Source organism: Benincasa hispida, chromosome 12, assembly GCF_027475165.1.
Source record: "Benincasa hispida cultivar pf3 chromosome 12, pf3_genome.v1.1, whole genome shotgun sequence".
Lineage (NCBI taxonomy): Eukaryota > Viridiplantae > Streptophyta > Magnoliopsida > Cucurbitales > Cucurbitaceae > Benincasa > Benincasa hispida.
This window is the reverse complement of record NC_143489.1, coordinates 78,945,567-78,969,651: the sequence shown is the minus strand read 5'-3', so window position 1 is coordinate 78,969,651 and position 24,085 is coordinate 78,945,567. Positions and strand designations below refer to the sequence as shown.

The window sequence follows — 24,085 nt, the reverse complement described above, 5'->3', positions numbered from 1 at the left end:
CTCCACCTTTTTTTTTTATTCGTAAAAAAACCTATAGAGAAGAAGGGGGAGAAAAAACTACCAAACGAAGAAGAAAAAAATATAGAAGAAAAAAGGAAGCAAAAGAAGAACGTAAAAAAAAAAATGGAAGAAGAAGATGATGAAGAAAACAATGGTGCAGAACCACCAAGATGCGGAAGAATAAGAATGCAAAAGAGAAAAAGAAGACGAACGCATAAAAGGGAAAAAAACGCATATTTTTTTCCACAATCGGGCAACTGCAAAACGAAGAAAAATGGAAAAAAAAATACATTTGAGGATAAAGTAGTAATTTCTCATAGTGTTGACATAAGCAAAATGCCAAAATTTATTTATTTTCAAATTTGGAGTTAATTTTTATTTGGGTCCCAATAAAGAGGCCCCATGTTCAATTCTTCCTATAAATGGCTTTAGTTTATAAACCTAAGTAGGTAACCACATAGATTGAACACATTTTCTCTTATCGCTTTAAGAAAACTCAATGTCTTTTATTTACTGATCAATCTATGTTCTATGATGGTTCAATAAATAGTTTAATGTTTCTTCTAAGGGATATACAACATCGACTTTAGAATGACTTAACAAGTTATTAAAATCACTTATAACTAAACATATCCACATTTTAAGGCCAATTTAAATGTGATTTTGCCAAATAAATATAGTTTGACTTTCAATTCACCTCCTCTCGATTCCCTCCCTTCATTTTTTTTTTTTAAAAACCAAATTGTTAGGAAAAGAAGTCAAAATTGTTATCAAATGAAGTCTTAATTATCATTGTTATTGTCTAAAATTAAAATATTTTATAAAAAACATATAGGACAAATTTTTAATTGACATCCAATTTCGTGCTACCAAATACATCTTTAATAGCACAAAAAACTTCATTAATCATGACTTTGTTTCCATGTTTTGGTATCACCCCTAATATACCTAGGTCAAATGATTCTAAAATGAGTTTGAAAATAAACATAATCTTGAAGGAAAGATTCAGGCATTTCACCTAGAAACATTTTTTTTATCAATCCAAAACTCTCATATGACAATAATGAATGATAATTATGTCAACATAAAAACAAAAAAATAATAATAATTTTAAATGATAAAACTGGTAAAAATATTTACAAAAGATGATAAAATATCAGTCTATCGCAATTGTTGATAGACAGATATAATAGTCTATCTATCACGGTCTATCTAAATTTTTTAAAATAGCTCAAAAACAAAATGTTCATTCACCTTTACCAACAAGAACAGCAGCAACCAGATCCAGATCATATCAACTACATTCTTCAAAACTTTCAACACCACTAAATATCATGGCCAGATATGAAAGATCTATGAACATTATTGTAGTAATACACAAACTAACAGCAAAAAAACATAATGTGAATCCACGATCGATCCTCAGCTTTACTACCCGAACCGAACCATAGTCTTCAAAACTAAATTAGACAGTAGTCAGCTGAACCAAATTCATTGTGGTTTCAATACTTCCTAATAACTTCATCTTTGCATGATATTCAAAACAGAAACTAGCCCCATCATCCCACACTTCATCTTGTACTTGATGCTGATTTAGATCCTGAGTAAAATAGAGTCATCCTGAGTCAGCACAGCAAAATTTAGAGTGAAACTACAGGTAAGTCAGGTAAGCGTCCATTGGTTTGTGAATGTCACAATAAGCACAGCTCAAATATACTTGCATATAAAATAATCACACACTCACACGGACATACACAAGAGATCTTTAAAGAAATCGTACAAAAACAAAAGCAATAATGGAACAAATTAACACTAAGCATCAAAAGAAAAACAAGACGATGATGTATAGCACATGGACCGACTAAATTTTCAACATTTGAGGCAACATTGTGCAGCAAACTATAAACTTACATTTACTAATCACCATAAAATGCATAGATAAAGCACGATCATCTACTCTTAAGTCATAACTTTGCATAGCACTAGAGATTTTTAATGTTTGAATCCCATAATGGTTGATCCGATGGCGTCATCTACCTAGGCTATAAAGGATCTCATAAAGTTTTGGTGTTTAAGAAGATTAGTCAGTTTGATCCGTTTTAATCAAGATTTTTATTCATCAGAATAGTAGCATAAAAAAAAGATAAACTACTAAATGCAACAATTGTATTAATTTATGGAGGAATTATATCACATTTATTTTAATTTATAGTTCCCCAAAAGGATGGAAAAAGTAGGACAGTACAAAATTTATCTCCAGAACTAAAGAAGCAATATGTTCATGAAAATAGACAAGATTATCAGGCCGATGACATCGGCATGAAATATTAAGAAACAAGGTTCACATGGTAATAAACAAGGATGCGCCAATTCTATCAAGATAAGAGTGGAAAATCTGGGCAAGAAAAGCAAGAACCTACTAGTAGATCGTTTCATATTTCTGCAGAATTTGCTGCCACATTGACAGAGAAATGGCTTAACATGATGATCGAGGTCATCAAAATCAATGCCGTAATCCTACAGGTAAAGCAAAATATCAGTAACGCCCCTTTGAATGGTCCAAGGAATCACATCACGTGCCAAGAAAAAATTCTAAACAAGCACTTTAAGCACCACTTAGTAACGACCAAATCTGCAACATCATTCGTTAAGAAAATATACAGTTCAAAGGAAATGAGAATGACTATACTACCGCATGCACCAAGTAGACAAAGAAGCTAGATTAACCGAGAGGTAAATCTGTAAGTTATAACCATAATATACATCAAGAAATGCTTAAATAGATGCTTTCTTCAGTGCCCTGTACTTTAAACTTCGCTTAAAACCAAGTAGTTGCTTTCTTAATTTATTACTAACTAATATGTTCATTATTAAAAAGAATTAAATTAAATTACACGTTCATAAATATTGTTCTCCAACAAAATAACCCTCCATCCACATTTTTCCAAACAAGAAAACCAGCTCAATGAAAATGAAATAACAGGCATACAAAAAACAGCCCAACAAAAAGGGAAACACCCAGACCTACAACTAATCATTAAAAAAGGAGGCCAATCCAAAATTTGCCAAAAGGACAATTACATAAAATCTCACGAACACATGCCTACTTCCATCGAAGCTAAAAGTACTGTTTTCTTTAAATTAATGAAGTAAAAAATCAAACTATATCATACTAAATTTATAGACAAATATAGTATCTTATCCCCAATATTTCTGAAGAATCTGTTTTCTTCTCTTCTTCCCTTTTTTCCTTCTTGTTGAAAACGTCTTCCAACACATCCCTATCTATCTAGAGGACCAGTTCACTGCTCCTTTGCTTCAAAATATTGGGTGACTAATATGGATGCTTTTGGTTGGCCACTGACCATGCCTAATAACATCTTTGATCTTCTTTCCCTAGTGCACAGAAAATCTTATGGATGGCTCTCAATCGAGTCTTTCACTGGTTTTTTTTTTTTGGGAGAAAGGAATTGATGCATGGAGACACTTCCTATACCTTTGATTATTTTATGGATTTTCTGTTTTTCATTCCAGTGCTCTGCATTCATGTAAAAATAAACATGCTTTTACAGATTATAGTTTATCTTCTTTAATTTTTAACTGGTGAACTTCTATGTAATCCACCATTGGATGTTTGGGGTTAATACACTTGTATTTCATTCATCTATGAAATTTGTTTCTAGCTAAAAAAATCTGAAAAAAATTATCTATTCAAAGTGTTTTTGTTGTGTGGTTTTGGTTTGCATTGCCAGGTTTTTTTTTTTTTTTTTTGGTGGTTTTAAGTTCTAGCAAAAGATTTTTGGCTCATTTAGCTCTTAGATCAAGCAAATTGATTGTGGTTTGCTTCTTGAATTGGTAATATGTTGTTTTTTCCCTGTGCTGCAGATTAATCGTAATTTTTTGTTTCATTGACATTTTGGAAAGAAATAAATAAATAAATATATATAGATCAACAGGCTGTCTCTCATACAGTTCAGAGTTCTGAAGTGCAGAACTTGACGTTAATATTGAGGTGTTTGTTTTTCAAATTCAATAGAAACTGTGGAAAGAAATTTTTTTTTATCTGGGATCTTCTAGTTTAGTTACTTTTATCAAGGAAGAATACAACGCTAAAGAGAGAAAGCCTGTGTACAACGAAATACCTATGGAACTTCTCTGGGGTGTGGGAACGAAACTACATGAAGATGGTTTAAAACCTTGAATAATGCCACAAGGAAACTAACGATAAAGATAGAAAAAAAATCCTTTAGTTGTCAGTTCGATCAACACAGCAAGGGAAGAATTTTCAGGGTTTACGGAATCACGCCTCAACGGAAAGTTCTCCATCACATGGGAAGAAGTGTTGATAGTTTGGCTGGTTGATTCATTGGAAGAAGTTCTAATCACTTCGAAACCGCAAAAGTTCTTTCGAAAATCCGACTGCAATGGTGGTTTTATCTGGGTTCAGAAGACTACAAACAAGAGGGGAAGTTTCCTCGAAATTACTCAGATCCTCAATTCGAGAAGAAAAAGTAACATCGATGTCCCCTCAGGGAATATTTTAAAGGCTGGGCATCATTCAGATGACTCCTGGTAGATTTTTTGAATGGAGAAGAGAATGTGAAAGACCACAGAGACGATAGCAGAAGAGATCGATCTTATGCCAATGCTAGATCACAGGCACTGAACAAGGATGACAGGGCCCACCGTGAAGGGGAGGATGAGCGTGAACAAATGGTCACTGAAAGAGAACGAAGACAGTGGAAAAAAGAGGTAAGAAAGATTTGCTAGGATGACACTAGCATAGTCGCAAAGAGGGATTTCCACGATGACTGGAGCAGAATATTAGAAATGATTCAACTTCAAATGCAACAAAAGTTCATCATTAACCCGTTTCTTCCTGATAAAGCTCTCATGAAATGCCCTGATAGTGAAATGGCCAGACTTCTTGCCTTAAATCAAGGTTGAGTGACCTTTGGCCCAATCACGCTGAAAACGAAACGATGGGATTACAAAAAACATAGTCGAATGAATGTTGTTCCCTCATATGGAGGGTGGGTGAGACTTCAGAATTTTCCCCTGCATTTATGGAGTGAGAAAGTCTTTATGGCGGTTGGTGAGCTCTTTGGTGGCTTCGTGGAATTTGCTTGTGAGAACTCCAGCCTCATTGAATGCCTTGAAGTGGCCATTAAAGTCAAAGGAAACTATTGTGGGTTGATTCCAGCAGAAGTTAGAATTAAAAATGGCAGTGAAGAATTTCTTGCTCAAGTGGTTATGTTCCAGGATGCAAACTTGCTGATAGAGTTTCCAAAATCCATGGAACCTTCTCGTCGGAGGAGGCAAAGAGATTTTACAGAGGACCCGGAGACTCGGATCCAAATCCAGTGGACATCTGGCGCATGGAGAACAAAGAGGAGTGCCCAACGATTGATGTGAACGACTCAGAGCAGGGGGCAGATACTTCTCTGAAGCAGTATGAAAAAAACCCCTTTTTTCTCCGAGGTATGTTAGACTCGTGTAGGGAAACGTCCAAAAGTGAAGTCTTAGTATTGGGCCAAGCCCATCAATTAGATGAAGAGCCAACTGCCGATTTGAAAAGCCCAAGGCTTAAATTTCAAAAAACATGGTGGACACGGACCCAGAGCCCATGGGAAAAAGGAGATTAAATTCACAGCGGAGAATCAAGGGTTTACTTTCCTCAAATGAGGAAAAGTTCAGTCCACAGTTGAATCAACGAACGAAAGCACAAAGAAGATGCTCGACCACCAAAGTACCTTGGGTTCTGAGCACCCGTCGAACACTTCCCAATCGAGCCCAATAAGTTTGACAACAGAAAATCCCTTCTCCCCTTTGGAGGATCAGGAAATTGATCTCCCTGAGGATTACCAAAACTTGCTTTTTCCAAGGGAAAACGAGAAAAGAATAGAGGAAGAAGATCGTCAGATGGATAGTGTTAGAAGTGAAGCAATTCCCTCAAGATGCAAGCGGACATTGCCGAGATTGAAAGTGAAATGGAAATTGAGCCAAGTGCGACTCAACAAAAGCCTTTTCCCCTAAGTAAGGAGATAGTGGAATTGCTATTAGAATACAACCTATGTATAAGAGCTATTTCTAGAAAAAAAATAGGGCCTCTAATAAAAAGACGACTAGAGAAGTCAAAGCGTTGCTTAGCAGTTGAGAAAGAGCACCAGTAGTATTGAGAAGTGATAGCAATCAGGGCCCCTCGGTTTATCCATGTTAGTTTTTTCATGGATGCTTGGGGTATTAATGCGGCCCCAAAAGAGTCTGGTTAAGGAGACTATAGTTGGATTCAATCCGGATGTGGTCATTCTTTAGGAAACTAAACTTAGCAAAATTGATAAAAGTTTCGTGAAATCGGTTTGGAGCAGTTGTCGTATTGGCTAGGTGGCCTTGGATGCTATAGGCTCGTTTGATGGGATTCTAGTGATGTGGAAATAAGATACTATTTTGGTGATCGACTCCATCCAAGGTCTATTCTCTATTTCCATCATTTTAACTCCGTTTTTTACTTTAACGGGTGGATTACAGGGGTCTATGGGCCTTGCTCCTACAAAAAAAGAGATGACTTCTGGCAGGAGATTTCTGATCTTTACGAGTTGTGTAACGACTTTTGGTGCATAGGTGGTGATTTTAATGTTGTTAGATGGGTTAATGAGAAAAGTGTCAAAGGATGCATTACCAAAATTATGAAAACTTTCAATACTTTGATCGAAGAGATGGACTTAGTTGAAGTCCCGTTGAGAAATGGATCCTTCTCTTGGTCCAGATCGAGGACTAGGTTTACTGCTTCTAAGATAGACAGATTCCTTGTGATGAAGCCATGAAGGGATTTCTTTTGTAATGTGTTGGCTGATAGGCTCCAGCATATTACGTCGGACCATTTCCCGATCCTTCTTCGAAACTCAGTCTTGGGCTCCTACTCCGTTTAGATTTGAAAATACGTGGCTGGGACACCATTCGTTTAGCAGTAACATGGAAAATTGGTGGAATAGCTTGAAGGTGGAGGGATGGTCGGGTTATGATTTTATGGAAAAATTGAGAGGTCTAAAGGGTATCTTAAAAAGCTGGAATAAGGAGGTTTTCGGTAACTTAAGCAGCCAAGAAGACTTTATTTAAAAAGTTTGAGAGCCTTGATAAAAGTGATAATTGTAAGGCTGCTCTTGCAGAAATTGTTACTGAAGAGAATTGTGCCTAGGCTCATAAAAGTAAACTTCAGTGGTTACAAAAAGGGGATGAGAACTCTAGTTTTCTTCATAGATGACGTCAGCTCGAAGAAACAAAAATGTAATTTCTATGCTTGAAAACAGTAAGGGGAACGTTCTCCTCAGGGAGGAGGATATTGTTGGCGAAGTGATTGCTTTTTACAACAGTTATACAAGAAGGAGGACAGCACTCGATTTATTGTTGAAGGGTTGGATTGGAACCCTATGAACTCCCAAACGAGCTTGGCTCTGGAAAAACCCTTTGATGAAGCTAAAATTAGGGTCGCAGTTCATGACTTGGGAAACCTTAAGTCGTCTGGGCCAAACGGTATGACTGAGGAGTTTTATAAAAAGTCTTGGAACTAGGGATGAGAATCATGAACCAATAAACCGAGTCAACCGACTAAAACCGACCGAACTATCTTCGATCGAGCAACCTAATATTATATATGGTCGGAGTCAGTTTTACACATAGCAAAACCGATAACCTATCAGTCACCAAGCCAATAGGTGTTGCATCGACCAAATCGACAAAAAATAAATAAATAAATAAAAAGGAAAGAAAAAAACAACAAATGCTTCCTTCCATTCCATACAGTTGCATGCATTAATGAATGTACATTGAGAAAGACCAAATGGTCTTTCACGCTTCCCAATGTTCGTAAATTAGGATTATTTATATATATATCTCGTAGTCTTTCCACTTTCTAATGTGCCAATTATCATTACTAATTTTTTTTAAAAATGTTTCTATACTCCTATCCTTTCAACTCCCCTCTCCTTCCAACGTCTCCATAGTCCATATTCTTCTTTTCTTCCTTCCTATCTTCTTCTTTTTTATCCTAATCCTATCCTTTCTCTCCCCCTTATTTTCTCCTTTTTTCTTTCTCAGTTTCTCTTCCCATTTTCTTTCTCCGTCTTTACTTTTTTTCTCTCCTTTTCTTTCTTTTTTCTCCATCAACACTTTTTTTTTTGTTCAGTTTATTGACTACATGAAGGCAACCAAAATTTTGTTCGGTTAGTTCACCGGCTACACGAAACCGATCAAAACCAACCGGTCGTCGGAGTGGTCGGACGGACAGCGTGTTCACTAGCTCCAAAATCGAATAGAACCAACCGATGGAAACCGATAAGTCAATGATCGGCATCGGTTTGAGTCCAAAACCGAATCCCAACCGATGCTCACCCCTACTTGGAACATTCTGAAAGGCGACTTATTAGGAGTGTTCCAGGAGTTTCTTAAAAACAGCACTATTAACAAGTGCTACAATGAGACCTACATTAGCCTTATCCCTAAGAAGAAGAAAGCGACTAGAGTCTGCGAGTAGAGACCAATAAGTCTGGTGACCTCTCTTTACAAAATCACCTCCAAGGTGCTTGCCAATAGATTGAAGAAAATCCTTCCTTTAATTATTCATGACTCCCAAATGGCATTTATGGAAGGAAGACAAATTCTCAATGTGATCTTGACAGAGTCTCTTGAGGAATGGAAGTTAGGTGGTAAGAAGGGAGCTCTTCTGAACCTTGATCTTGAGAAGGCATATGATAAAGTCGACTAAGCCTTCTTGAATGCAATCCTTTAGCTTAAGGGTTTCAGAAACAGATGGAGGAATTGGATATGGGGCTGCCTTTCCTCAACTAACTTCTCGGCTATCATAAATGGAAGACCTACGGGAAGATTAAGGCAGAGAGAGGCCTTCAGCGGGGGGCGGGGGGGTTCCCTTTTCGCCCTTCCTTTTCACAATTCTGGGGGATGCTTTCAGCAATTTGGTTCGATATTGTCGGGAAAAAAGATTGAATAGAGGCTTCTTCTTTGGAAAACCTTCGGTTGAAGTCACTCATTTGCAGTATGCAGACGATACCTTGATGTTTTGCTTTTGGGATGATGGAAACATTAGGACTTGGTGGTCAATTGTGAACATTTTTCTTCTGGATCGAGCCTTTCACTAAATGTCTCTAAAACTTCCTTGATTAGGATTAATCTTAGCCGGGAGGAGACTGTTTCTTGGGCTTCATCTCTTAGGTGTAAAATGGAAAATCTTTCCTTCAACTATTTGGGGTTCCCCCCATTGAGGGATGGGAGGCTCTTGAGGAGAAGTTCCTGAAGAAGATCGATAAGTGGAGGGGGCTGGTTCTTTCAAAAGGTGGTAGGCTTACTTTGGCTAAGTCAATTCTCAATCGTTTACCGTGTTACTTCCTCTACCTTATGCTTGCCTCAGTGAGTTCTATTAATCGGGTGGAGAAGATTATTGGAGCCTTTGTGTGGAATGGGGGGCTTTGCAAACCGGCTACCCACCTTGTCGGCTGGATAGGACCTCCCTCCCTACAATCTATTGGGGGGGGGCTCAGAATTGGCACTTTGTGCCAGAAAAATTGTGCCCTCTTGATGAAGTGGCTTTGGAGGTTTTGCCACGAGGAGAACGCTATGTGGAGGTGGGTAATAAGCACTATTTATGGGGTTTTTGATTGTGGTTGGAGTTCCCTTATGCCTAGATAGAAGAGAAAGTTTAGATTATGGGTTGGGATCATGCAACAGAATGAGAACTTTTTGAATTTTGTTGAGTTCATTGTGGGAGATGGCAGAAACATTAGGTTTTGGGAAGATGGGTGGTGTACTTCTCCATCTCTTGCTACCTTATACCAAGACATCTATGCTATCTCTAAAAAAATGTTGTGGCTGCTTGTTGGAATCAGTCGAACCAAGCTTGGGATTTGGGGTTGAGGAAAAATCTCTTTTGACAGAGAAATTGACAGTTCCATGGCCCTCTTGCAACCGTTGAATTCATGGGTGGTAAATGGAAGTAGGGAAAGCTTACGGTGGAAGATTGACTCCTCGGGCAAATTTTCTACTAAGTCTACTTTCCTAAATCTGACAAAAGGGGCTTCGAATTGTAAATTCCCGATGGTTGACCTAGTGTGGAAGCTTAGGATCCCCAAGAAGGTAAATTTTTTCCTGTGGTCCCTTGTTTTGAGAAGTCTAAATACTCATGAGAAGCTCCAACAGAAGTTTCCTAGATCATCCCTCTCCCTTTTCATATGCTTCCTCTGTCTTAAAGAGGCGGAGGATTTGGATCACTTATTCTTACCGTGTGAGTTTGTCACGAAAAGGTGGAGTCTCCTTTTTAACACATTTGAGCTGGCTACTTGTCTTCCTAAAAAGATTGACAACTAGATGTTTGATGGTCTTAATGGTGCCACGTTTTGGTGATAAATGTGAAATCCTTTGGAGATATGCAACGCGTGCTCTTTTGTTGTGTCTTTGGAACAAGAGGAATAGTAGAACTTTTGTAGATAAGTCTAATTCTTTTGATTCTTTTTGGCCTTCTGTTCAGCATACAGCCTCTTGGTGGTACACAAATTACACCGAACACTTTTGTAATTAAAGCCTTCTTATGATTATCAACAACTGGAAGGCTCTTATCGTCTAGTTTTTTTCCTTTTTTTTTCTGGGAGGGGGTTTCCTCTACCCCTGCCCTTAGGTTGTGCTCCTTTCTTTTGTGATTAATTTATTTCTCTGTTTCTTATCAAAATACACACATATATACAGAGATATATATAAAGGTCCATGAAAGCAATAGGAAGAACGGGTACGTTGTTATACTATAACTCATGCAGAAACTCTTGCAGCCAAGACACGGTTTATTGTCTCATTGCTTTCCCATCTATAAGCCTAATATGCATAGAAAATGGGTTCATAAGCCTAGTTAGAACATGTCACAATGAGAGATACCACAATATAACCAATGCGGAAACTCTTGCAGCCAAGACACAGTTTATCACCTCAATTAGGTATCTCTCATTGTGATGTCTTCTACGTAAGGCCTCAGTTATAAGGACATGATTGGTAAAAGTCCACCAAGTCATAAAAATTTATGCAAACAAATAAACCCAAACAATGATTATATATAATATCCACTGACCCAAGTTAGCTCTTCCATGGCATCTATTTTTCTTGTAGTGAATAAGGCAAGCTGCAAAGACGGAAGGAACTGAATAAGATGATCGCTATGGTAGTTAATTTCTTGTTCCAGAAAAAAAAAAAAAAAAAAAAAAAAAAAGAAAAAAAGAAAAAGAAGAGGAGGAAAAAAACAAGAAAAAGAAAAAAAGGTTGATCACTATGGTAGAGAAAGAACGGCTGACACAAAAATGATAAAGAAAAGGCAAAACTTGCGAGAGACGATACGTGATAATTATGATGATCCGGAGTCTCTATCTCAACTGCAACGTCAACCAAGTTTGCATCAAAGCATCTGATAAATTTGAAAAGAGAGATAAATTAGATTATGTAATAACTAGATCAGAATATACAAACGCCTGCCTAACAGAACAGGTTTTTGCATGAGCTACAGCGACAGTTTCAGAAATACATACACTAGGATAGCATAACTATCTTTGTTACAAAAAAATAAAATAAAAAAAAAAAGGACTATAGATATGTTTCAGCTTGGTATTGGCACTTCTGGAAAACCTTAACCTTTTTTTCACTCAGCCAGCTCATACACAATGTTCATTAAGAGAGATTTGTGTTTTGTTCTGGCACCCATTATATATACTCCCTTTTAATATCCAGACCTCTAAATGTTCATCAGGTTCTAAACTAGGGATAAACACATAATCATATAGATCACTTGAAACTCCAACCCGAGAGCCCCAAGAGTGTCCAAGCCATGAAACATTAGTGAGTCCAAGGCCTTTTACTGTTTTTCCCCACGTCTCTTCATAAATAGAACTTCCATACATCAGATCCTTGTATCAACTATTCATCTTTACTACTTGAAGGCTATGACATTGACACAATCTTATTACAGCATAATACGCTGAAACCTTCTGAATTTGGAATGAACACAGATAACTCAAATAGTCACAAAACTTCCCAAGGGACGCCAATAACCACAACTCACATCTAACCTGTGCTATTGATCTAGTGATATTAGAATACAAATCATAGCCAACTAATTTGTATCTTGAATACTAGAAAGGAGATTACAAAGCCAGAAACATCAACATCACAGACAGGAACAATCTATTCAAGTTTCAAACCCTCATCAGTGTTATAACTCCAATCATTAAAGGGAGAGCAAATTCCTTCATCTGAATCCATTCCTTCTCACAAATTAGCTCTAACATGAGCTCCAAGAATACCTCAAGGTTCATTAGGTAATTGTCTTCAACGAGTTTTGTTATTTAACAGATATGATACCAGAAATCAGATTAATCAGTAAACACTATTACAGAAATATCTCAATGAAGTTAACACAAAAAGAAAAGACGAAAATCGAAAAATGAAGATTTCAAGAGTAATGACAAAGGGAGCGATGAACAAAGAAGTTACAGTTCCCATAAAAATTTAAATATATATATTTTTTAAAATAGTACAAAGGGTATAGAAAGTAAAATCAGCACCAAATAGTAGATACGTGGGTAACATGGAGGAAAGTAGGAGACAAAGGAAGCTTCAATTCTATGAAGTTTAATCAAATACCTGTGATTGATAAATCTGGCAACATTCCCAAAGTTTGTTGCATCCAAGCAGAGAGCTTTTTCCTCCTTGAAAGGCCCCACTTTATTCCAAAAGCCATCTAATAATACTGGGTTGGTATGCTCCCCATTTTTGGTGCTTTGCAACTTTCTATGATACATTTCTGAAATGGTTAATATTTCTCCGGCATATTCACAAACAAAAGAGCCTTTAGGTAGGTCTTCAAGGGTTCGAAGGCCCCATCCTTTTCCTTCTGAAGTATAAAACACCTGAAACAGAAATAATTTTCAAATATATGCTATAGCCAAAGACGTGCATATTATCTGTTTCTACATAGAGACAGACGTAGAAAGTGGAGGGGAGGGCGGGAGAGAGAGAACGAGAGGTATGATTTGAACTGTACCTGCAATTTGCAAGTTATTCCTCGCTGCACCACTCTATTACCACAATGCTTATTGCAACCACATTTACTCCAACATTCTTTTATAAGCTTCCTCTCTAAGTGGCCTTTGCAGGGTTCTAAACAATCATCATTCTTTGATCTTTCAAGAGGACACTCTTTGCAATAGAACTGGTGGTTACCTTGAGATTCACGAGCAAGAGAGATCCACTCTTCCAGAAAATCTTCCTTAACAAGACCTTCTGCTGTGTATGCATACTTATCCCCCCCGGTTACCCGTGCACAAGCACAAGGGACAGAAGATGTAAGGCAATTTCCAAAACAAGACTGGCAACAATTATCATTACCAATCAGAGAGAGAGAGAAATTTACAAAAGCGCTTTGGAAAATTAGACTGCGAGGTATATAGTGAAAGAATGGTGGATGCTCTTTATTAATTTCATTCACCCAAGAAACTTGAACCCTTTCTTCTCCCTTGGTTATATCATCCACGTCATGAGAGAAGCTTAATTCATCAGTAGCTTGTTGACTCTGTGAAACAACCATCAAATTGTGTGGATTTGCAGGCTCAAGATTATCAAACTCCTTTCTGGCTTCATCTTCAGAATGACCATTTGGTATTTCTTTGCTGCTTTTAGAGGTCTCATGGATAATCTGGTCATTGGAAACACTTGAAAACTCTACAATACTAGGAACGTGTGGTGCAAGTTTTCCATCAGAGATGGTACTGACTGGTTCATTCACAAAAGTGGGTAGATTCAAATTTTCTTCATTGGCAACAGTCCCTGAAGTATCCATTGGATCTGAATTCTCCATTACATCTAGAAGTGGAACTCTACTAATTGAACCTTCCTGTCGTTCATCAGGAGAATCAGTTCCCAATTCCAAGAAGCACTCACACATATCACTCAACAGTTTCATAACAGAAAATGTGGGGTCAATGATTTTATATGACTGCAGACATTTTTCCTCCATATATTTTATAACTGCATCACGACTAGGCATACGGAAATCTGGTCGTCCAAAAGTGGAGTCGCAGCACAAAGAAATTTTTACCTCTCCCAGGGGTGACGATGCAATCTCTAAGTTAGGATGTAATTCTTCCATGACAGTTGCAAGCTCACTGCCTGTAATCCTCTTACATGAGGTTTCTATACCAACACCTTTGTTACTTCCATCTGAAGGATATGATCCTTGAGCAACTTGGCCATCTGCCTTCCTAACTGAATCATTTGCAATGGAATGGTTTTCTTTTCTTGAAGAATCTGTTAAAGTTTTCACAAAGGAAAGTAATCCAGCAGTTAGAATTTAGAAACAATCTGCAGGTTGAAGATTCCACAGAATATCACTTTTGAATGATTGATTTCATTAGCAAAATGATCTTCTCATTCTTATGAGGGATTCACAGTGGTAAATATCAATTCATTTTTAGCAATCTTCATACTTCAGTAGTTTAAAGATTTTGTTCATTCTTGGAAGTAATTTTTACCATTTACTCAACTGGTTCTTTTATCTTTACATAATACCTTAAAATTAACCTTTTTATTTTTGTAGCTGGATTTTTACCACAACTTATATTAATTATTTATAAAAATAAAAGAAGAAGAAGAGAGAAAACACACTAATTTACGTGGAAAACCCTAGACCAGGGAGAAAAAAACATGATCAAATTTTATTATTTTGTTACCCTGAAATACAAAAAGACTTCTTAAATAAATAGACAGACAGGAAGCCCTAGGCCCATAAGAGAATTACAAATAAACCCCTAGGGCAAACCAACCCTTTTTCGACACTCCCCCTCAAGTTGGGGCGTAAATATCGATCAAACCCAACTTGCTGACACAGTAATCAAAACTTCGTCTTAACAACCCCTTTGTAAGGACATCTGCAATCTGCTGATTTGAAGGGATGTAGGGAATACATATACTCCCATTGTCCAGTCTTTCTTTAACAAAATGTCTGTCAATCTCGACGTGTTTGGTTCTATCGTGCTAGACCGGATTGTTGGCAATACTTATTGTTGCTTTATTGTCACAGAACAATTTCATTAGAAGCTCACTGTCTTGTCGAAGATCTGTTAATACGTTCTTCAACCAGATCTCTTCACATATCCCCAAACTCATGGCCCTGTACTCGGCTTCTACACTACTCCGAGCGACCACTCCCTGTTTCTTACTTCTCCATGTAACCAGATTGCCCCAGACAACCGTGCAATATCCAAACACAGACTTTCTATCAACAGCAGATCCAGCCCAGTCTGAATCTGTATATGCTTCTATACCACATTTACTAGACTTCCTGAACAGAAGACCTTTACCAGGAGTGCCCTTTAAATACCGTAGGATGCGTTCAACGGCTGTCATATGTTCCTCATAGGGAGCTTGCATGAACTGACTAACAACACTCACAGCATATGATATATCAGATCTTGTGTGAGATAAATATATCAACTTTCCGACTAATCACTGATCTCTCTCTTTGCTAACAGGAGCTCCATTACTAACATTACTCAGTTTGGCATTATACTCTGCAGGGGTGTCTACAGGTTTACACCCAGTCATCCCTGTTTCTTTGAGGAGATCTAAAGTATACTTTCGTTGTGAGATAGAGATACCTTTTTTCGATCGAGCCACCTCCATCCCAAGGAAGTATCGCAATTTTTCCAGATCTTTAATTTCAAATTCTTTAGCCATCTTTGTTTTAAGTCTCATAATTTCATCAGTATCATCACCGGTCAGAACAATGTCATCTACGTACACAATAAGTACTGAGGTCTTTCCTGAACTCGACCTTTTTGTAAACAACGTGTGGTCTGAGTGCCCCTGATCATACCCCTGAGCTTTAACAAACGTGGTGAATTTGTCAAACCAAGCTCTTAGCAACTATTTCAACCCATACAGTGACTTCTTCAATCTACAAACCCGATGGTTAAACTAGTGTTCGAAGCCGGGTGGAGGGCTCATATAGACTTCTTCTTCGAGTTCTCCATTAAGAAACGCATTCTTCACATCCAATTGGTGCAAAGGCCAATCTTTATTAACAGCAACGGATAACAGTACCCGGATCGTATTGAGCTTGGCCACAAGAGAGAATGTCTCAAAGTAATCAATACCAAAGGTCTGGGTAAAGCCTTTGGCTACCAGTCTCGCCTTGTATCTGTCAATTGAGCTATCGGATTTGTACTTGACAGTAAACACCCATTTACATCCAACAGTCTTGTGCCCCCTCAGGAAGAGCAACCTGTTCCCATGTTCCATTTTTCTCTAGAGCTCTCATTTCTTCCATAACTGCAACCTTCCACTCAGGAGTTTCCATTGCCACTCATATATTACTTGGAACCATTACCGTATCTAGACTGGTAGTAAGAGCCTTGAACTCAGGAGATAGGTTACTATATGTCATGTAACAATGCATAGGGAACTTTGTACATGACCTAATCCCTTTTCTCAAGGCAATTGGAAGATCAAGAGACGCATCACGGTTTTCCTCTTCTTCACGTTCCTTACTACAGCTAGTCATCTGATCTATGGATCTTTCGTTAGAAAGACTTCCCACACAATCACCTTCCCTTCCACTATTCTCGTTTGCTAGAGTTATTTCTTCAGTGTTGTCTTCTCCATCAGTTTCTCCATCCTCCTCAATTTCCTCTATTTTCTCATCATTTGCATCAATCTCTATATCTCTGTCCACTATACAATTATTAGTCTCAACACAATCATTAGTCTCACAAACAGGAATATTCATACCTGGAACGGAGACCAAGTCAGACTCATGAACTGGAGCCGGAGAAGCGACAGGCAGCACTGTTTCCTTTCTAAGATTCTTCCTGTAGTAAGTTATCCAAGGGACTTGATTAGTGGGAAGAACAGGATTAGGAAGAACAGGGCTAGGATGTTCAGGTTCAGCCAACACCTCTAGGGGAATGGAGTACGTGGACCAGCTAGCCTCTTCACTAGTACGCTCCCCCTGAAGAGGACTAACGGGAAAAACGGTTGATCCTCGAGAAAGGTGACATCCATAAACACAAAGTACTTCCGAGACGAGGGATGATAACACTTGTACCCACGTTGATGGAGAGGATACCCAACAAAGACACATTTCTGGGCACGAGGAGTGAATTTCGTACGATTGGGACCGTGGGTATGGACAAAGACAACACATCTAAACACCCGCAGAGGTACATCAGGAATTAACCGAGTGTTGGGATACAATTCTTTGAAACAATCAAGAGGAGTATGGAAGGATAAGACATAGGAAGGCATGCGGTTGATAAGGTGGGCTGCAGCGAGGATAGCATCGCCCCACAGATAGGAAGGAAGAGAGGTAGATATCATAAGGGAACGAGCGACCTCAACTAGATGCCTATTTTTCCTCTCGGCTACTCCATTTTGTTGGGGAGTATAGGCACACGAGCTTTGATGGATAATTCCTTTAGATACCAGGAAGTCCCGAAATGAGTGATTAATGAATTCACGCCCGTTGTCACTCTGTAAAATGGCAATTTTTGTGTTGAACTGGGTTTCTACTGTCGCATAAAAAAACAGAGGACACCTCAGACTTATCGGTCAAAAGGAAGACCCAAGTTAATCTGGTGTGATAGTCAATAAAGGTGACAAACCACATTTGCCTATAGAGGTAGTAGTTGGTGAGGGACCCCAGACATCACATGGATAAGACTGAACGGTTTGGACAGCTTGTAGGGTTGAGAGTGAAACGAAACACGACTTTGTTTAGTCCGGATACACACATCGCACTGTAAGGATGATATATTAATATCATAAAATAAATGCGGAAAAAGATACTTCATATATTGAAAATTAGGATGTCCCAGACGGTAATGTCATAACATAAAATCAGTCTCAACAGTAGAGAAATTCAAAGAAACAAAACTAGTCCTATAACCATCCTTAAAGGAAGTTTCAGCAACCAGGAAATAGAGCCCCCTATCGTGCTGGACAGTGCCAATCGTCGTCCCCGAGCTCAGATCCTGAAACAAAACAATGTCTGGTGAGAAAACAGTCTGACAGTTCAGGTCCCTTGTAATTTTACTAACAGAAAGTAAGTTATACGAAATTTTAGGAACATGCAGCACATCACGCAATACCAAACCATCAAACGGAGAAAGATATCCTTTCCCTACGACAGGGGCAAAGGACCCATCTGCGATTCTAATCTTTTCATTGTCGGCACTCGGGTGATATGATATAAAATGATCAAAAGACCCGGTCAGATGATTTGTTGCTCCAGAGTCCACAATCCAAGGCCGTTTACCATTAATGCTAATAAAACCAAAAGATTGAGTTGTACCTGAGTATGCAATTGCACTGACCCCAACAGCACTTAAGTTACTCTAACTGTCAGCTTGAGGCAAAGTCAAGGTCTTGTCATTAGCCGAATCGCTGACCAAAGCCCGTCCAGGACCAACCTTGTCCTGTGACTGACGTCGTTTGTAATTTGGAGGTTTGCAATGAAGCTTCCAATAATGGTCTTTCGTGTGCCATGGTTTTTTGCAATGCTCACAGATAGGTGGAGGTTTCTTGTCACTGTTTGATCCAGATGCCTTGGTGGCAAAAGCAGTAGCCTCAGTAGACGTAACTACTGAAATATTCATGGCCCTAGACCTGTCTTCTTCGAGTTGTATTTCAGAGCACACCTCCCTCAGTGACGGTGTGGGACGTTGGCCCAGGATCCTGCTGCGAACACCATCAAATTTCGAATTTAACCCAGCCAGAAAATCATACACTCGATCAGCTTCCTCAAGTTTGGAATACTGCGTCCCATCATGTGTACATCTCCAGATAATTTCACGGTATAAGTCCATTTCTTGCCATAACAAGGACAATTTGTTGAAGTATGACGTGACGTCCATAGCTCCTTGCTTGCATTCATGGACGTGTTTGCGTAAGGTATAAAGGCGGGATGCATTCTGCTTCTGCGAATACGACTGTTGTACTGCATCCCAGATCTCTTTGGCAATCGCCATGTAAAGTAACAGTCTGCTTTTAATCTCATCAGAACACACCCCGATCAGACCTGCCAGAGAGTTCATCGGAAAAGCGACCAGACCGCCGTCACTGCAGTCAGAGAGGACTGGCCGATCCCCACCGGAGGTCGCTGGTCAGAAAACCCACCGACGAAGCCGCAGCTAGTCGAAGCAGAAAGGTCGCCGCGGCTTCGACCCCTAGGGCTGTCGATCGAAGCCTATTGGGTTGCGCAAAGCCTGCTGGGAGATCGACCGAGTTGTGCACGAAAGCTGCTGGAAGATTGACAGATCTGGTCGCCATCATCTGTTCTGGATTCGAGGAAGGTTGTGCGCGATCGACTGCTGGGAGATCGACCGGGTTGTGCGCGAAAGCTGCTGCGACCGGATCTGTCCGCCGAACACCATCTGCACCTGGGAGATCGATGAGTCCGCGGCTGAAGGGTGGCTGGGCATTGCTCAGATCTGGACGCCGATTCTCTTTGATTGGGCGCAATCCGATCTGTCTGTCAACGGATTGGGTTGTCGTTTCGGCGGCACTCATTTGTTAAAGAAGTCGAGGTAAGGCGGTCTCTAGGTATTGTTAGACAGCTTCCTTAATCGTGTCAGCTATCTCAAAATTGGTCGTCGAAGGAGACTCATCAATGATGACCTAGAGTTTCGTCCCCTTGCTCTGATACCATGATAAAAATAAAAGAAGAAGAGAGAAAACACACTAATTTACGTGGAAAACCCTAGGCCAGGGAGAAAAAACTACGATCAAATCTTATTATTTTGTTACCCTGAAATATAGAAAGACTCCTCAAATAAATAGACAGACAGGAAGCCCTAGGCCCATAAGAGAATTACAAATAAAACCCTAGGGCAAACCAACCCTTTTTCGACAATTATAACAATGTATCAATCATCTAAAATTTTACACGTATTTCATTATGTCTGTCTTCAATTTAAACTTCAATGTTAAATTCCAATGTTTGATTTGAACGATTGAATTTGAGCACAAATTACTGATGTGCACTGTAAAATTCGTACCATGTAAGGTATTCCAGTATTTAACTTATGTTTTACTCCCTTTCCTGAGATGAGTAACAACAGCAATAAAATTTGCATATTCTAAAACACAGGTCTTATTTTAAAGCTTCTCAATTATGATTATTACATACTACAGTTTGATATATTTTAATTTCAATTAAACTCTAACTGCACCTATCAAATCTTGCCTCAAATTAGAACAAGTATGTTCGACCAAACAACATCATACTGCAATTTTTATTGTTAATCTATTATCTAAAGAAAGTATCTAATGACCTGGATGAATCGCAGCAATAGGCAACTCATTTGTAAATGCATCATCAGTAATTGGCTCATCTTTAGGTTTGAGCAACGCATGAGTCCCAGATGCCCTCACTATGGAATTTTTTACACCTGCCTCAGCCCCTGGTTCCTTAATACGCACAGCAGCAGATGGTCTCTCTAAGCTAGATTTTTTCACTCTTGTAACCACACGGGGTGATGCAGGTTCCTTCCCTTTGTCTACACGACGAGAAGAACTTGGACCAGTTTCAGATCTCTTAGGCCCACTTAACTGCATTTGCTGTTGGGAACTAGTTTCAGGAAATGCATCCTCTTCCAATTTGGGCTTTTTTAAAGCCATCCCATCCACCTGGGTTTCTTGGCCTCTTAAGCGCAACCTTTTCAGAGGGCGTTCTGGCTCATCAGGCACCTGAACATCTTCCCCAAAATCTTCCACCTATTGTTAACAAAAACAAAGACAGCAAATATAAGCACAGCTAAGAGGGTCAGAATAAGACCTCACATCAAGCAAGATAATGAGTACACACTTGAGAATTCTGACTTTTCTTCTCCTCTGTAACCTGAAAGATGATACATAACATATGTGAGAAATTGAAACAGAGCACATAAAAGGAAAAAGATACAATTAAAGGAGTTTGGTAGAATGTACCTTACTCTCTTCCTCATCAAATATAGCATCTGCAAGAACTCTATAGTTCTCTTCTTCAATAAGTTCCCAGTTCTTATCATACAATTTCAGGAGTTTCTTTAAGACCGGTTTTGTCTTATCTTCACTGATCCCAATCTCCTTCATTGCACGAAAAGCTTTTGTAACGCGAGGATTTGGAGCCATATTTATTCTGATCCAAAAGACGAAAGTGCCTACATTTTTTAGAAACACATCAAGACTTTTTACTTGAGCATTACGGAGGCCCATCTTATAACCACTTGTCAAAAACATTAACATAATTGCACATTCTAAGCTGAAGGATTTAACGTAAAGTACCACCCCCGTCATAGAGCATAGACTTGCCTGCTATGCCGTAGGAAACATGAATACACAAAGCAAACAAAGCCCCTAACCACAAAAAGAATATTGCATCTGTCAATAGAGCATTGATAAGTTTCCTTCCACGCTACGAGTATGCATCACATCTCCTTCCGGATCGTTCTCGGAAATTTTCTAGAACTGCCAATCTGTAGCATTGAAACATCAAGCGCAAAGCAAATTTCCATTCAATATATGAAGTTCTTATATTTTGTTTACGCAACAAGAAGAAAGTTCTATTCAACCATAAACTTTCCAAGTTAAAACTGAAATGTTCTTTATGTTTGACTAAGTGCCTACATTTGTTAGAATTACATCAACCATAAACTTCCATAGCTTGTCAGTTTTAAAGAATCGTTACATTTTCCACCAAAGGTTTTCTACTTTCCCCTCGTCTCCAGCTAAACTAAATACTTCAGGACAAGCCATTTGGCCAAAAGGGTGGAGGAGGAGGGTAAGCAGTAGAAAGCAGCTATGCTTAACCAGACAGTAAAAGAGTATAAAATACAAGAATGCATGCAAAATCAACTGGAACATCTTGATCATTACAGGTATATGACTAAACCCCATGTGATTCAAATAAGAAACAACATTTGTCAATAAAATCTTACCCGCGAAAAGAAAACCCTAAACCCCAATAAGGAAAAGAATCGAAAGCGAAGAACTTACCAAGTAAACAGAAATGAAGAGGGCAAAACCTTGAAGATCGATTCGACCCACGAAACCCCAAGAGACAAGAAAGCTGAAAAAGAAATGCAGGATGGTTTTAAGTGAGAAGTAGCATGAAATTGAGTGATGGGGTTTCTTGAAACCTCCCACATTTGGTAGGGGAGGAAGAAAATGGGGAAATGTACAACAGAAATGGAAGAAGACAGCAGAGAAATTAGTAGGCGGGGAAAAGGGAAGTAGGAGAGAGAGTAAGAGGGAGGGAAGAGGAGAAAATCATTTGAAATTGAGCGCCCTGGCAGAGAAAAAAAAGGAAGGAGAGGGTAAAGAGAGAATAAAATGGAGAAATTTTACAGACCAGTGAAACAAATTCGTAATAGAGTCTGCACTTTGTCTGTCAGCGAAACAAGAAAGTCGCTTTTGTAACAATGGGAGTGGAGCGAGACGTACAAGTGTAACCACTAAGACGCACTGGTTTGAAATCCTAAATCTGTTAAAGCTTCCGAATTAGATTAGGAGATTTAGGTAGTCTAAATTTAAGAAAATTGTATTTTGGAGTGCATGTTTAGGAAGTCATTTAAAAAGTCTGTATTTTGAGTGTACAATTAAGTAACTCGAGAATGAAAAAATTAAAAAGATATTGTTCTTTTATAAACTATTTAGGAAAATAAGGTTGTTTTCAAACTATCTGTAAAAATATTTTTTTTTCTTTTAATAACTCAAGGGTTCAAAATTCGACCAAGGTAGGTTGAATTTTGAACCTCGACCTTGTCCTTTCTTTTTTTTTTTTTTTAATTATCACATTTCACCTTCTTCTTTCTTTCTTCCTTTCTTTTTTTTTAATTTTTCATTTTATAAAACAATTTCTAAAAATATTTTATTATTTTATTTAAACTCTAAAAAGAATAAATTAAAAAATAATAATATCTCATGAAATAAAAAAATGTAAATTAAATATCTCATTATATAAAAATAATTACAAAAATCAATGTGTCCCACAAGGTGGATGTCGTCGATTTCGAGTTAGTTGTCGTCGTCGACTTCGAACTTGAGGTTGCTCGGGTTCTTCTTAATGTTACTCTGGTACCTCTGCAGGTGCTTTATAATATAAATATTCATTATGCTCTTCACGACCCCGATTATGTCCATGCACGTATGAAGACGAAGGACCAGCCTCTGAGTCATAATGTCTTGAACCAGATGTTGGCATCATCATCGGACTAACATAGTCAGTTTGACTCTGCGTCTACATCACAGGGGCAACTCTTCCACATTATGTGCAACCTCATCAAACTCATCCTCTTCCCGAACAGGTCCTCTACGTCTAGGAGCTGGTGGAGGAACAATAGGTATATCGTACATATAATGAATTTCCTCCATATAGCTTTGGTTGTCACTACATATAGCAAGAACCTGGTTCGGATCATTCGCAACCTCATGGAGTCTACGGTTGTATATTCAAATTTTTTATTATAATCAATAAAGTTTTACATTATTCTTTACCCTCACACCTATCTTGAGTGAATTTACCCTCACTCTTCTCTACTATTCTATTTACTTATTTCGCCTTTTTTTAATTCACTTGATAATAAAATCAAGGTTGACCATATTTTTTCAGACTTATTCAATTATAGCCAATTTTAATATATGCACTTTCATTAAACTTACTCAATTATAGTTATTAGTTGTAACAAAATTTTGTTATTGTTGTTATTTTTTCACTAATGATTATTAGTTTTTTTTTCTCACTGGTCATGTATATATATTTCTATGGAAAGTAAATAAAGGGAAAACAATTATGAGCGAGATTCTCATGAGCGAAATCCTCAGATCAAGATTTCTTTAACAAACTGTCTTCCTAGCGATGCTCACCTCACCAGCGAGATTCAGCCCACATTTCTAACGTGATTCCCTTATAGAGCGAGATCCTCATCACAAAATTAGCGAGATTTCCTTCTAAAGCGAGATCATCATCACAAAATTAGCGAGATTTCCTTCACCCACTTATCTTCATTGT

General features: G+C 38.4%; 2 protein-coding genes across 8 annotated transcripts; both read right to left on the bottom strand.

Annotated features, from left to right (window-relative positions):
- Positions 1 to 1,227: 1,227 nt before the first annotated feature.
- Positions 1,228 to 22,563, bottom strand: LOC120067079 (putative inactive histone-lysine N-methyltransferase SUVR2). Of its 7 annotated transcripts, XM_090308021.1 has the most exons (13): positions 22,427 to 22,549; positions 22,072 to 22,144; positions 21,388 to 21,551; positions 21,025 to 21,236; positions 20,903 to 20,935; positions 20,370 to 20,811; positions 14,138 to 14,346; positions 13,085 to 13,933; positions 12,685 to 12,950; positions 11,386 to 11,452; positions 11,123 to 11,173; positions 2,421 to 2,517; positions 1,228 to 1,600 (listed from the first exon to the last, which is right to left on the bottom strand). In XM_090308021.1, the coding sequence occupies exons 4-13, from the start codon at positions 21,205 to 21,207 to the stop codon at positions 1,572 to 1,574; spliced, it is 2,226 nt and encodes a 741-aa protein (XP_090164147.1). In that variant the 5' UTR covers positions 21,208 to 21,236; positions 21,388 to 21,551; positions 22,072 to 22,144; positions 22,427 to 22,549; the 3' UTR covers positions 1,228 to 1,571. The 7 variants fall into 7 exon arrangements, with proteins under 7 accessions (XP_090164147.1, XP_090164145.1, XP_038874397.2 ...); XM_090308019.1 differs by having other exon boundaries at positions 13,085 to 14,346; positions 22,427 to 22,563; XM_039018469.2 differs by having other exon boundaries at positions 13,085 to 14,346; positions 21,361 to 21,551; positions 22,427 to 22,513.
- LOC150032224 (uncharacterized) lies at positions 17,872 to 19,734 on the bottom strand. The gene is made up of 2 exons (XM_090308023.1): positions 18,389 to 19,734; positions 17,872 to 18,068 (listed from the first exon to the last, which is right to left on the bottom strand). The coding sequence occupies exon 1, from the start codon at positions 19,128 to 19,130 to the stop codon at positions 18,432 to 18,434; it is 699 nt and encodes a 232-aa protein (XP_090164149.1). The 5' UTR covers positions 19,131 to 19,734; the 3' UTR covers positions 17,872 to 18,068; positions 18,389 to 18,431.
- Positions 22,564 to 24,085: the final 1,522 nt, after the last annotated feature.

What these genes read in the sequence shown, in the direction of transcription:
- LOC150032224 (XM_090308023.1), bottom strand. Translation starts at nt 19,130, where the DNA reads ATGAACTCTCTGGCAGGTCTGATCGGGGTGTGTTCTGATGAGATTAAA.
- LOC120067079 (XM_039018469.2), bottom strand. An exon ending in GAATAACTTGCAAATTGCAG is followed by an intron (nt 12,951 to 13,084) that starts GTACAGTTCAAA and finishes TTTCTGTTTCAG; the next exon opens with GTGTTTTATACTTCAGAAGG. An exon ending in CCATGGAAGAGCTAACTTGG is followed by an intron (nt 2,518 to 11,122) that starts GTCAGTGGATAT and finishes CTTTACCTGTAG; the next exon opens with GATTACGGCATTGATTTTGA.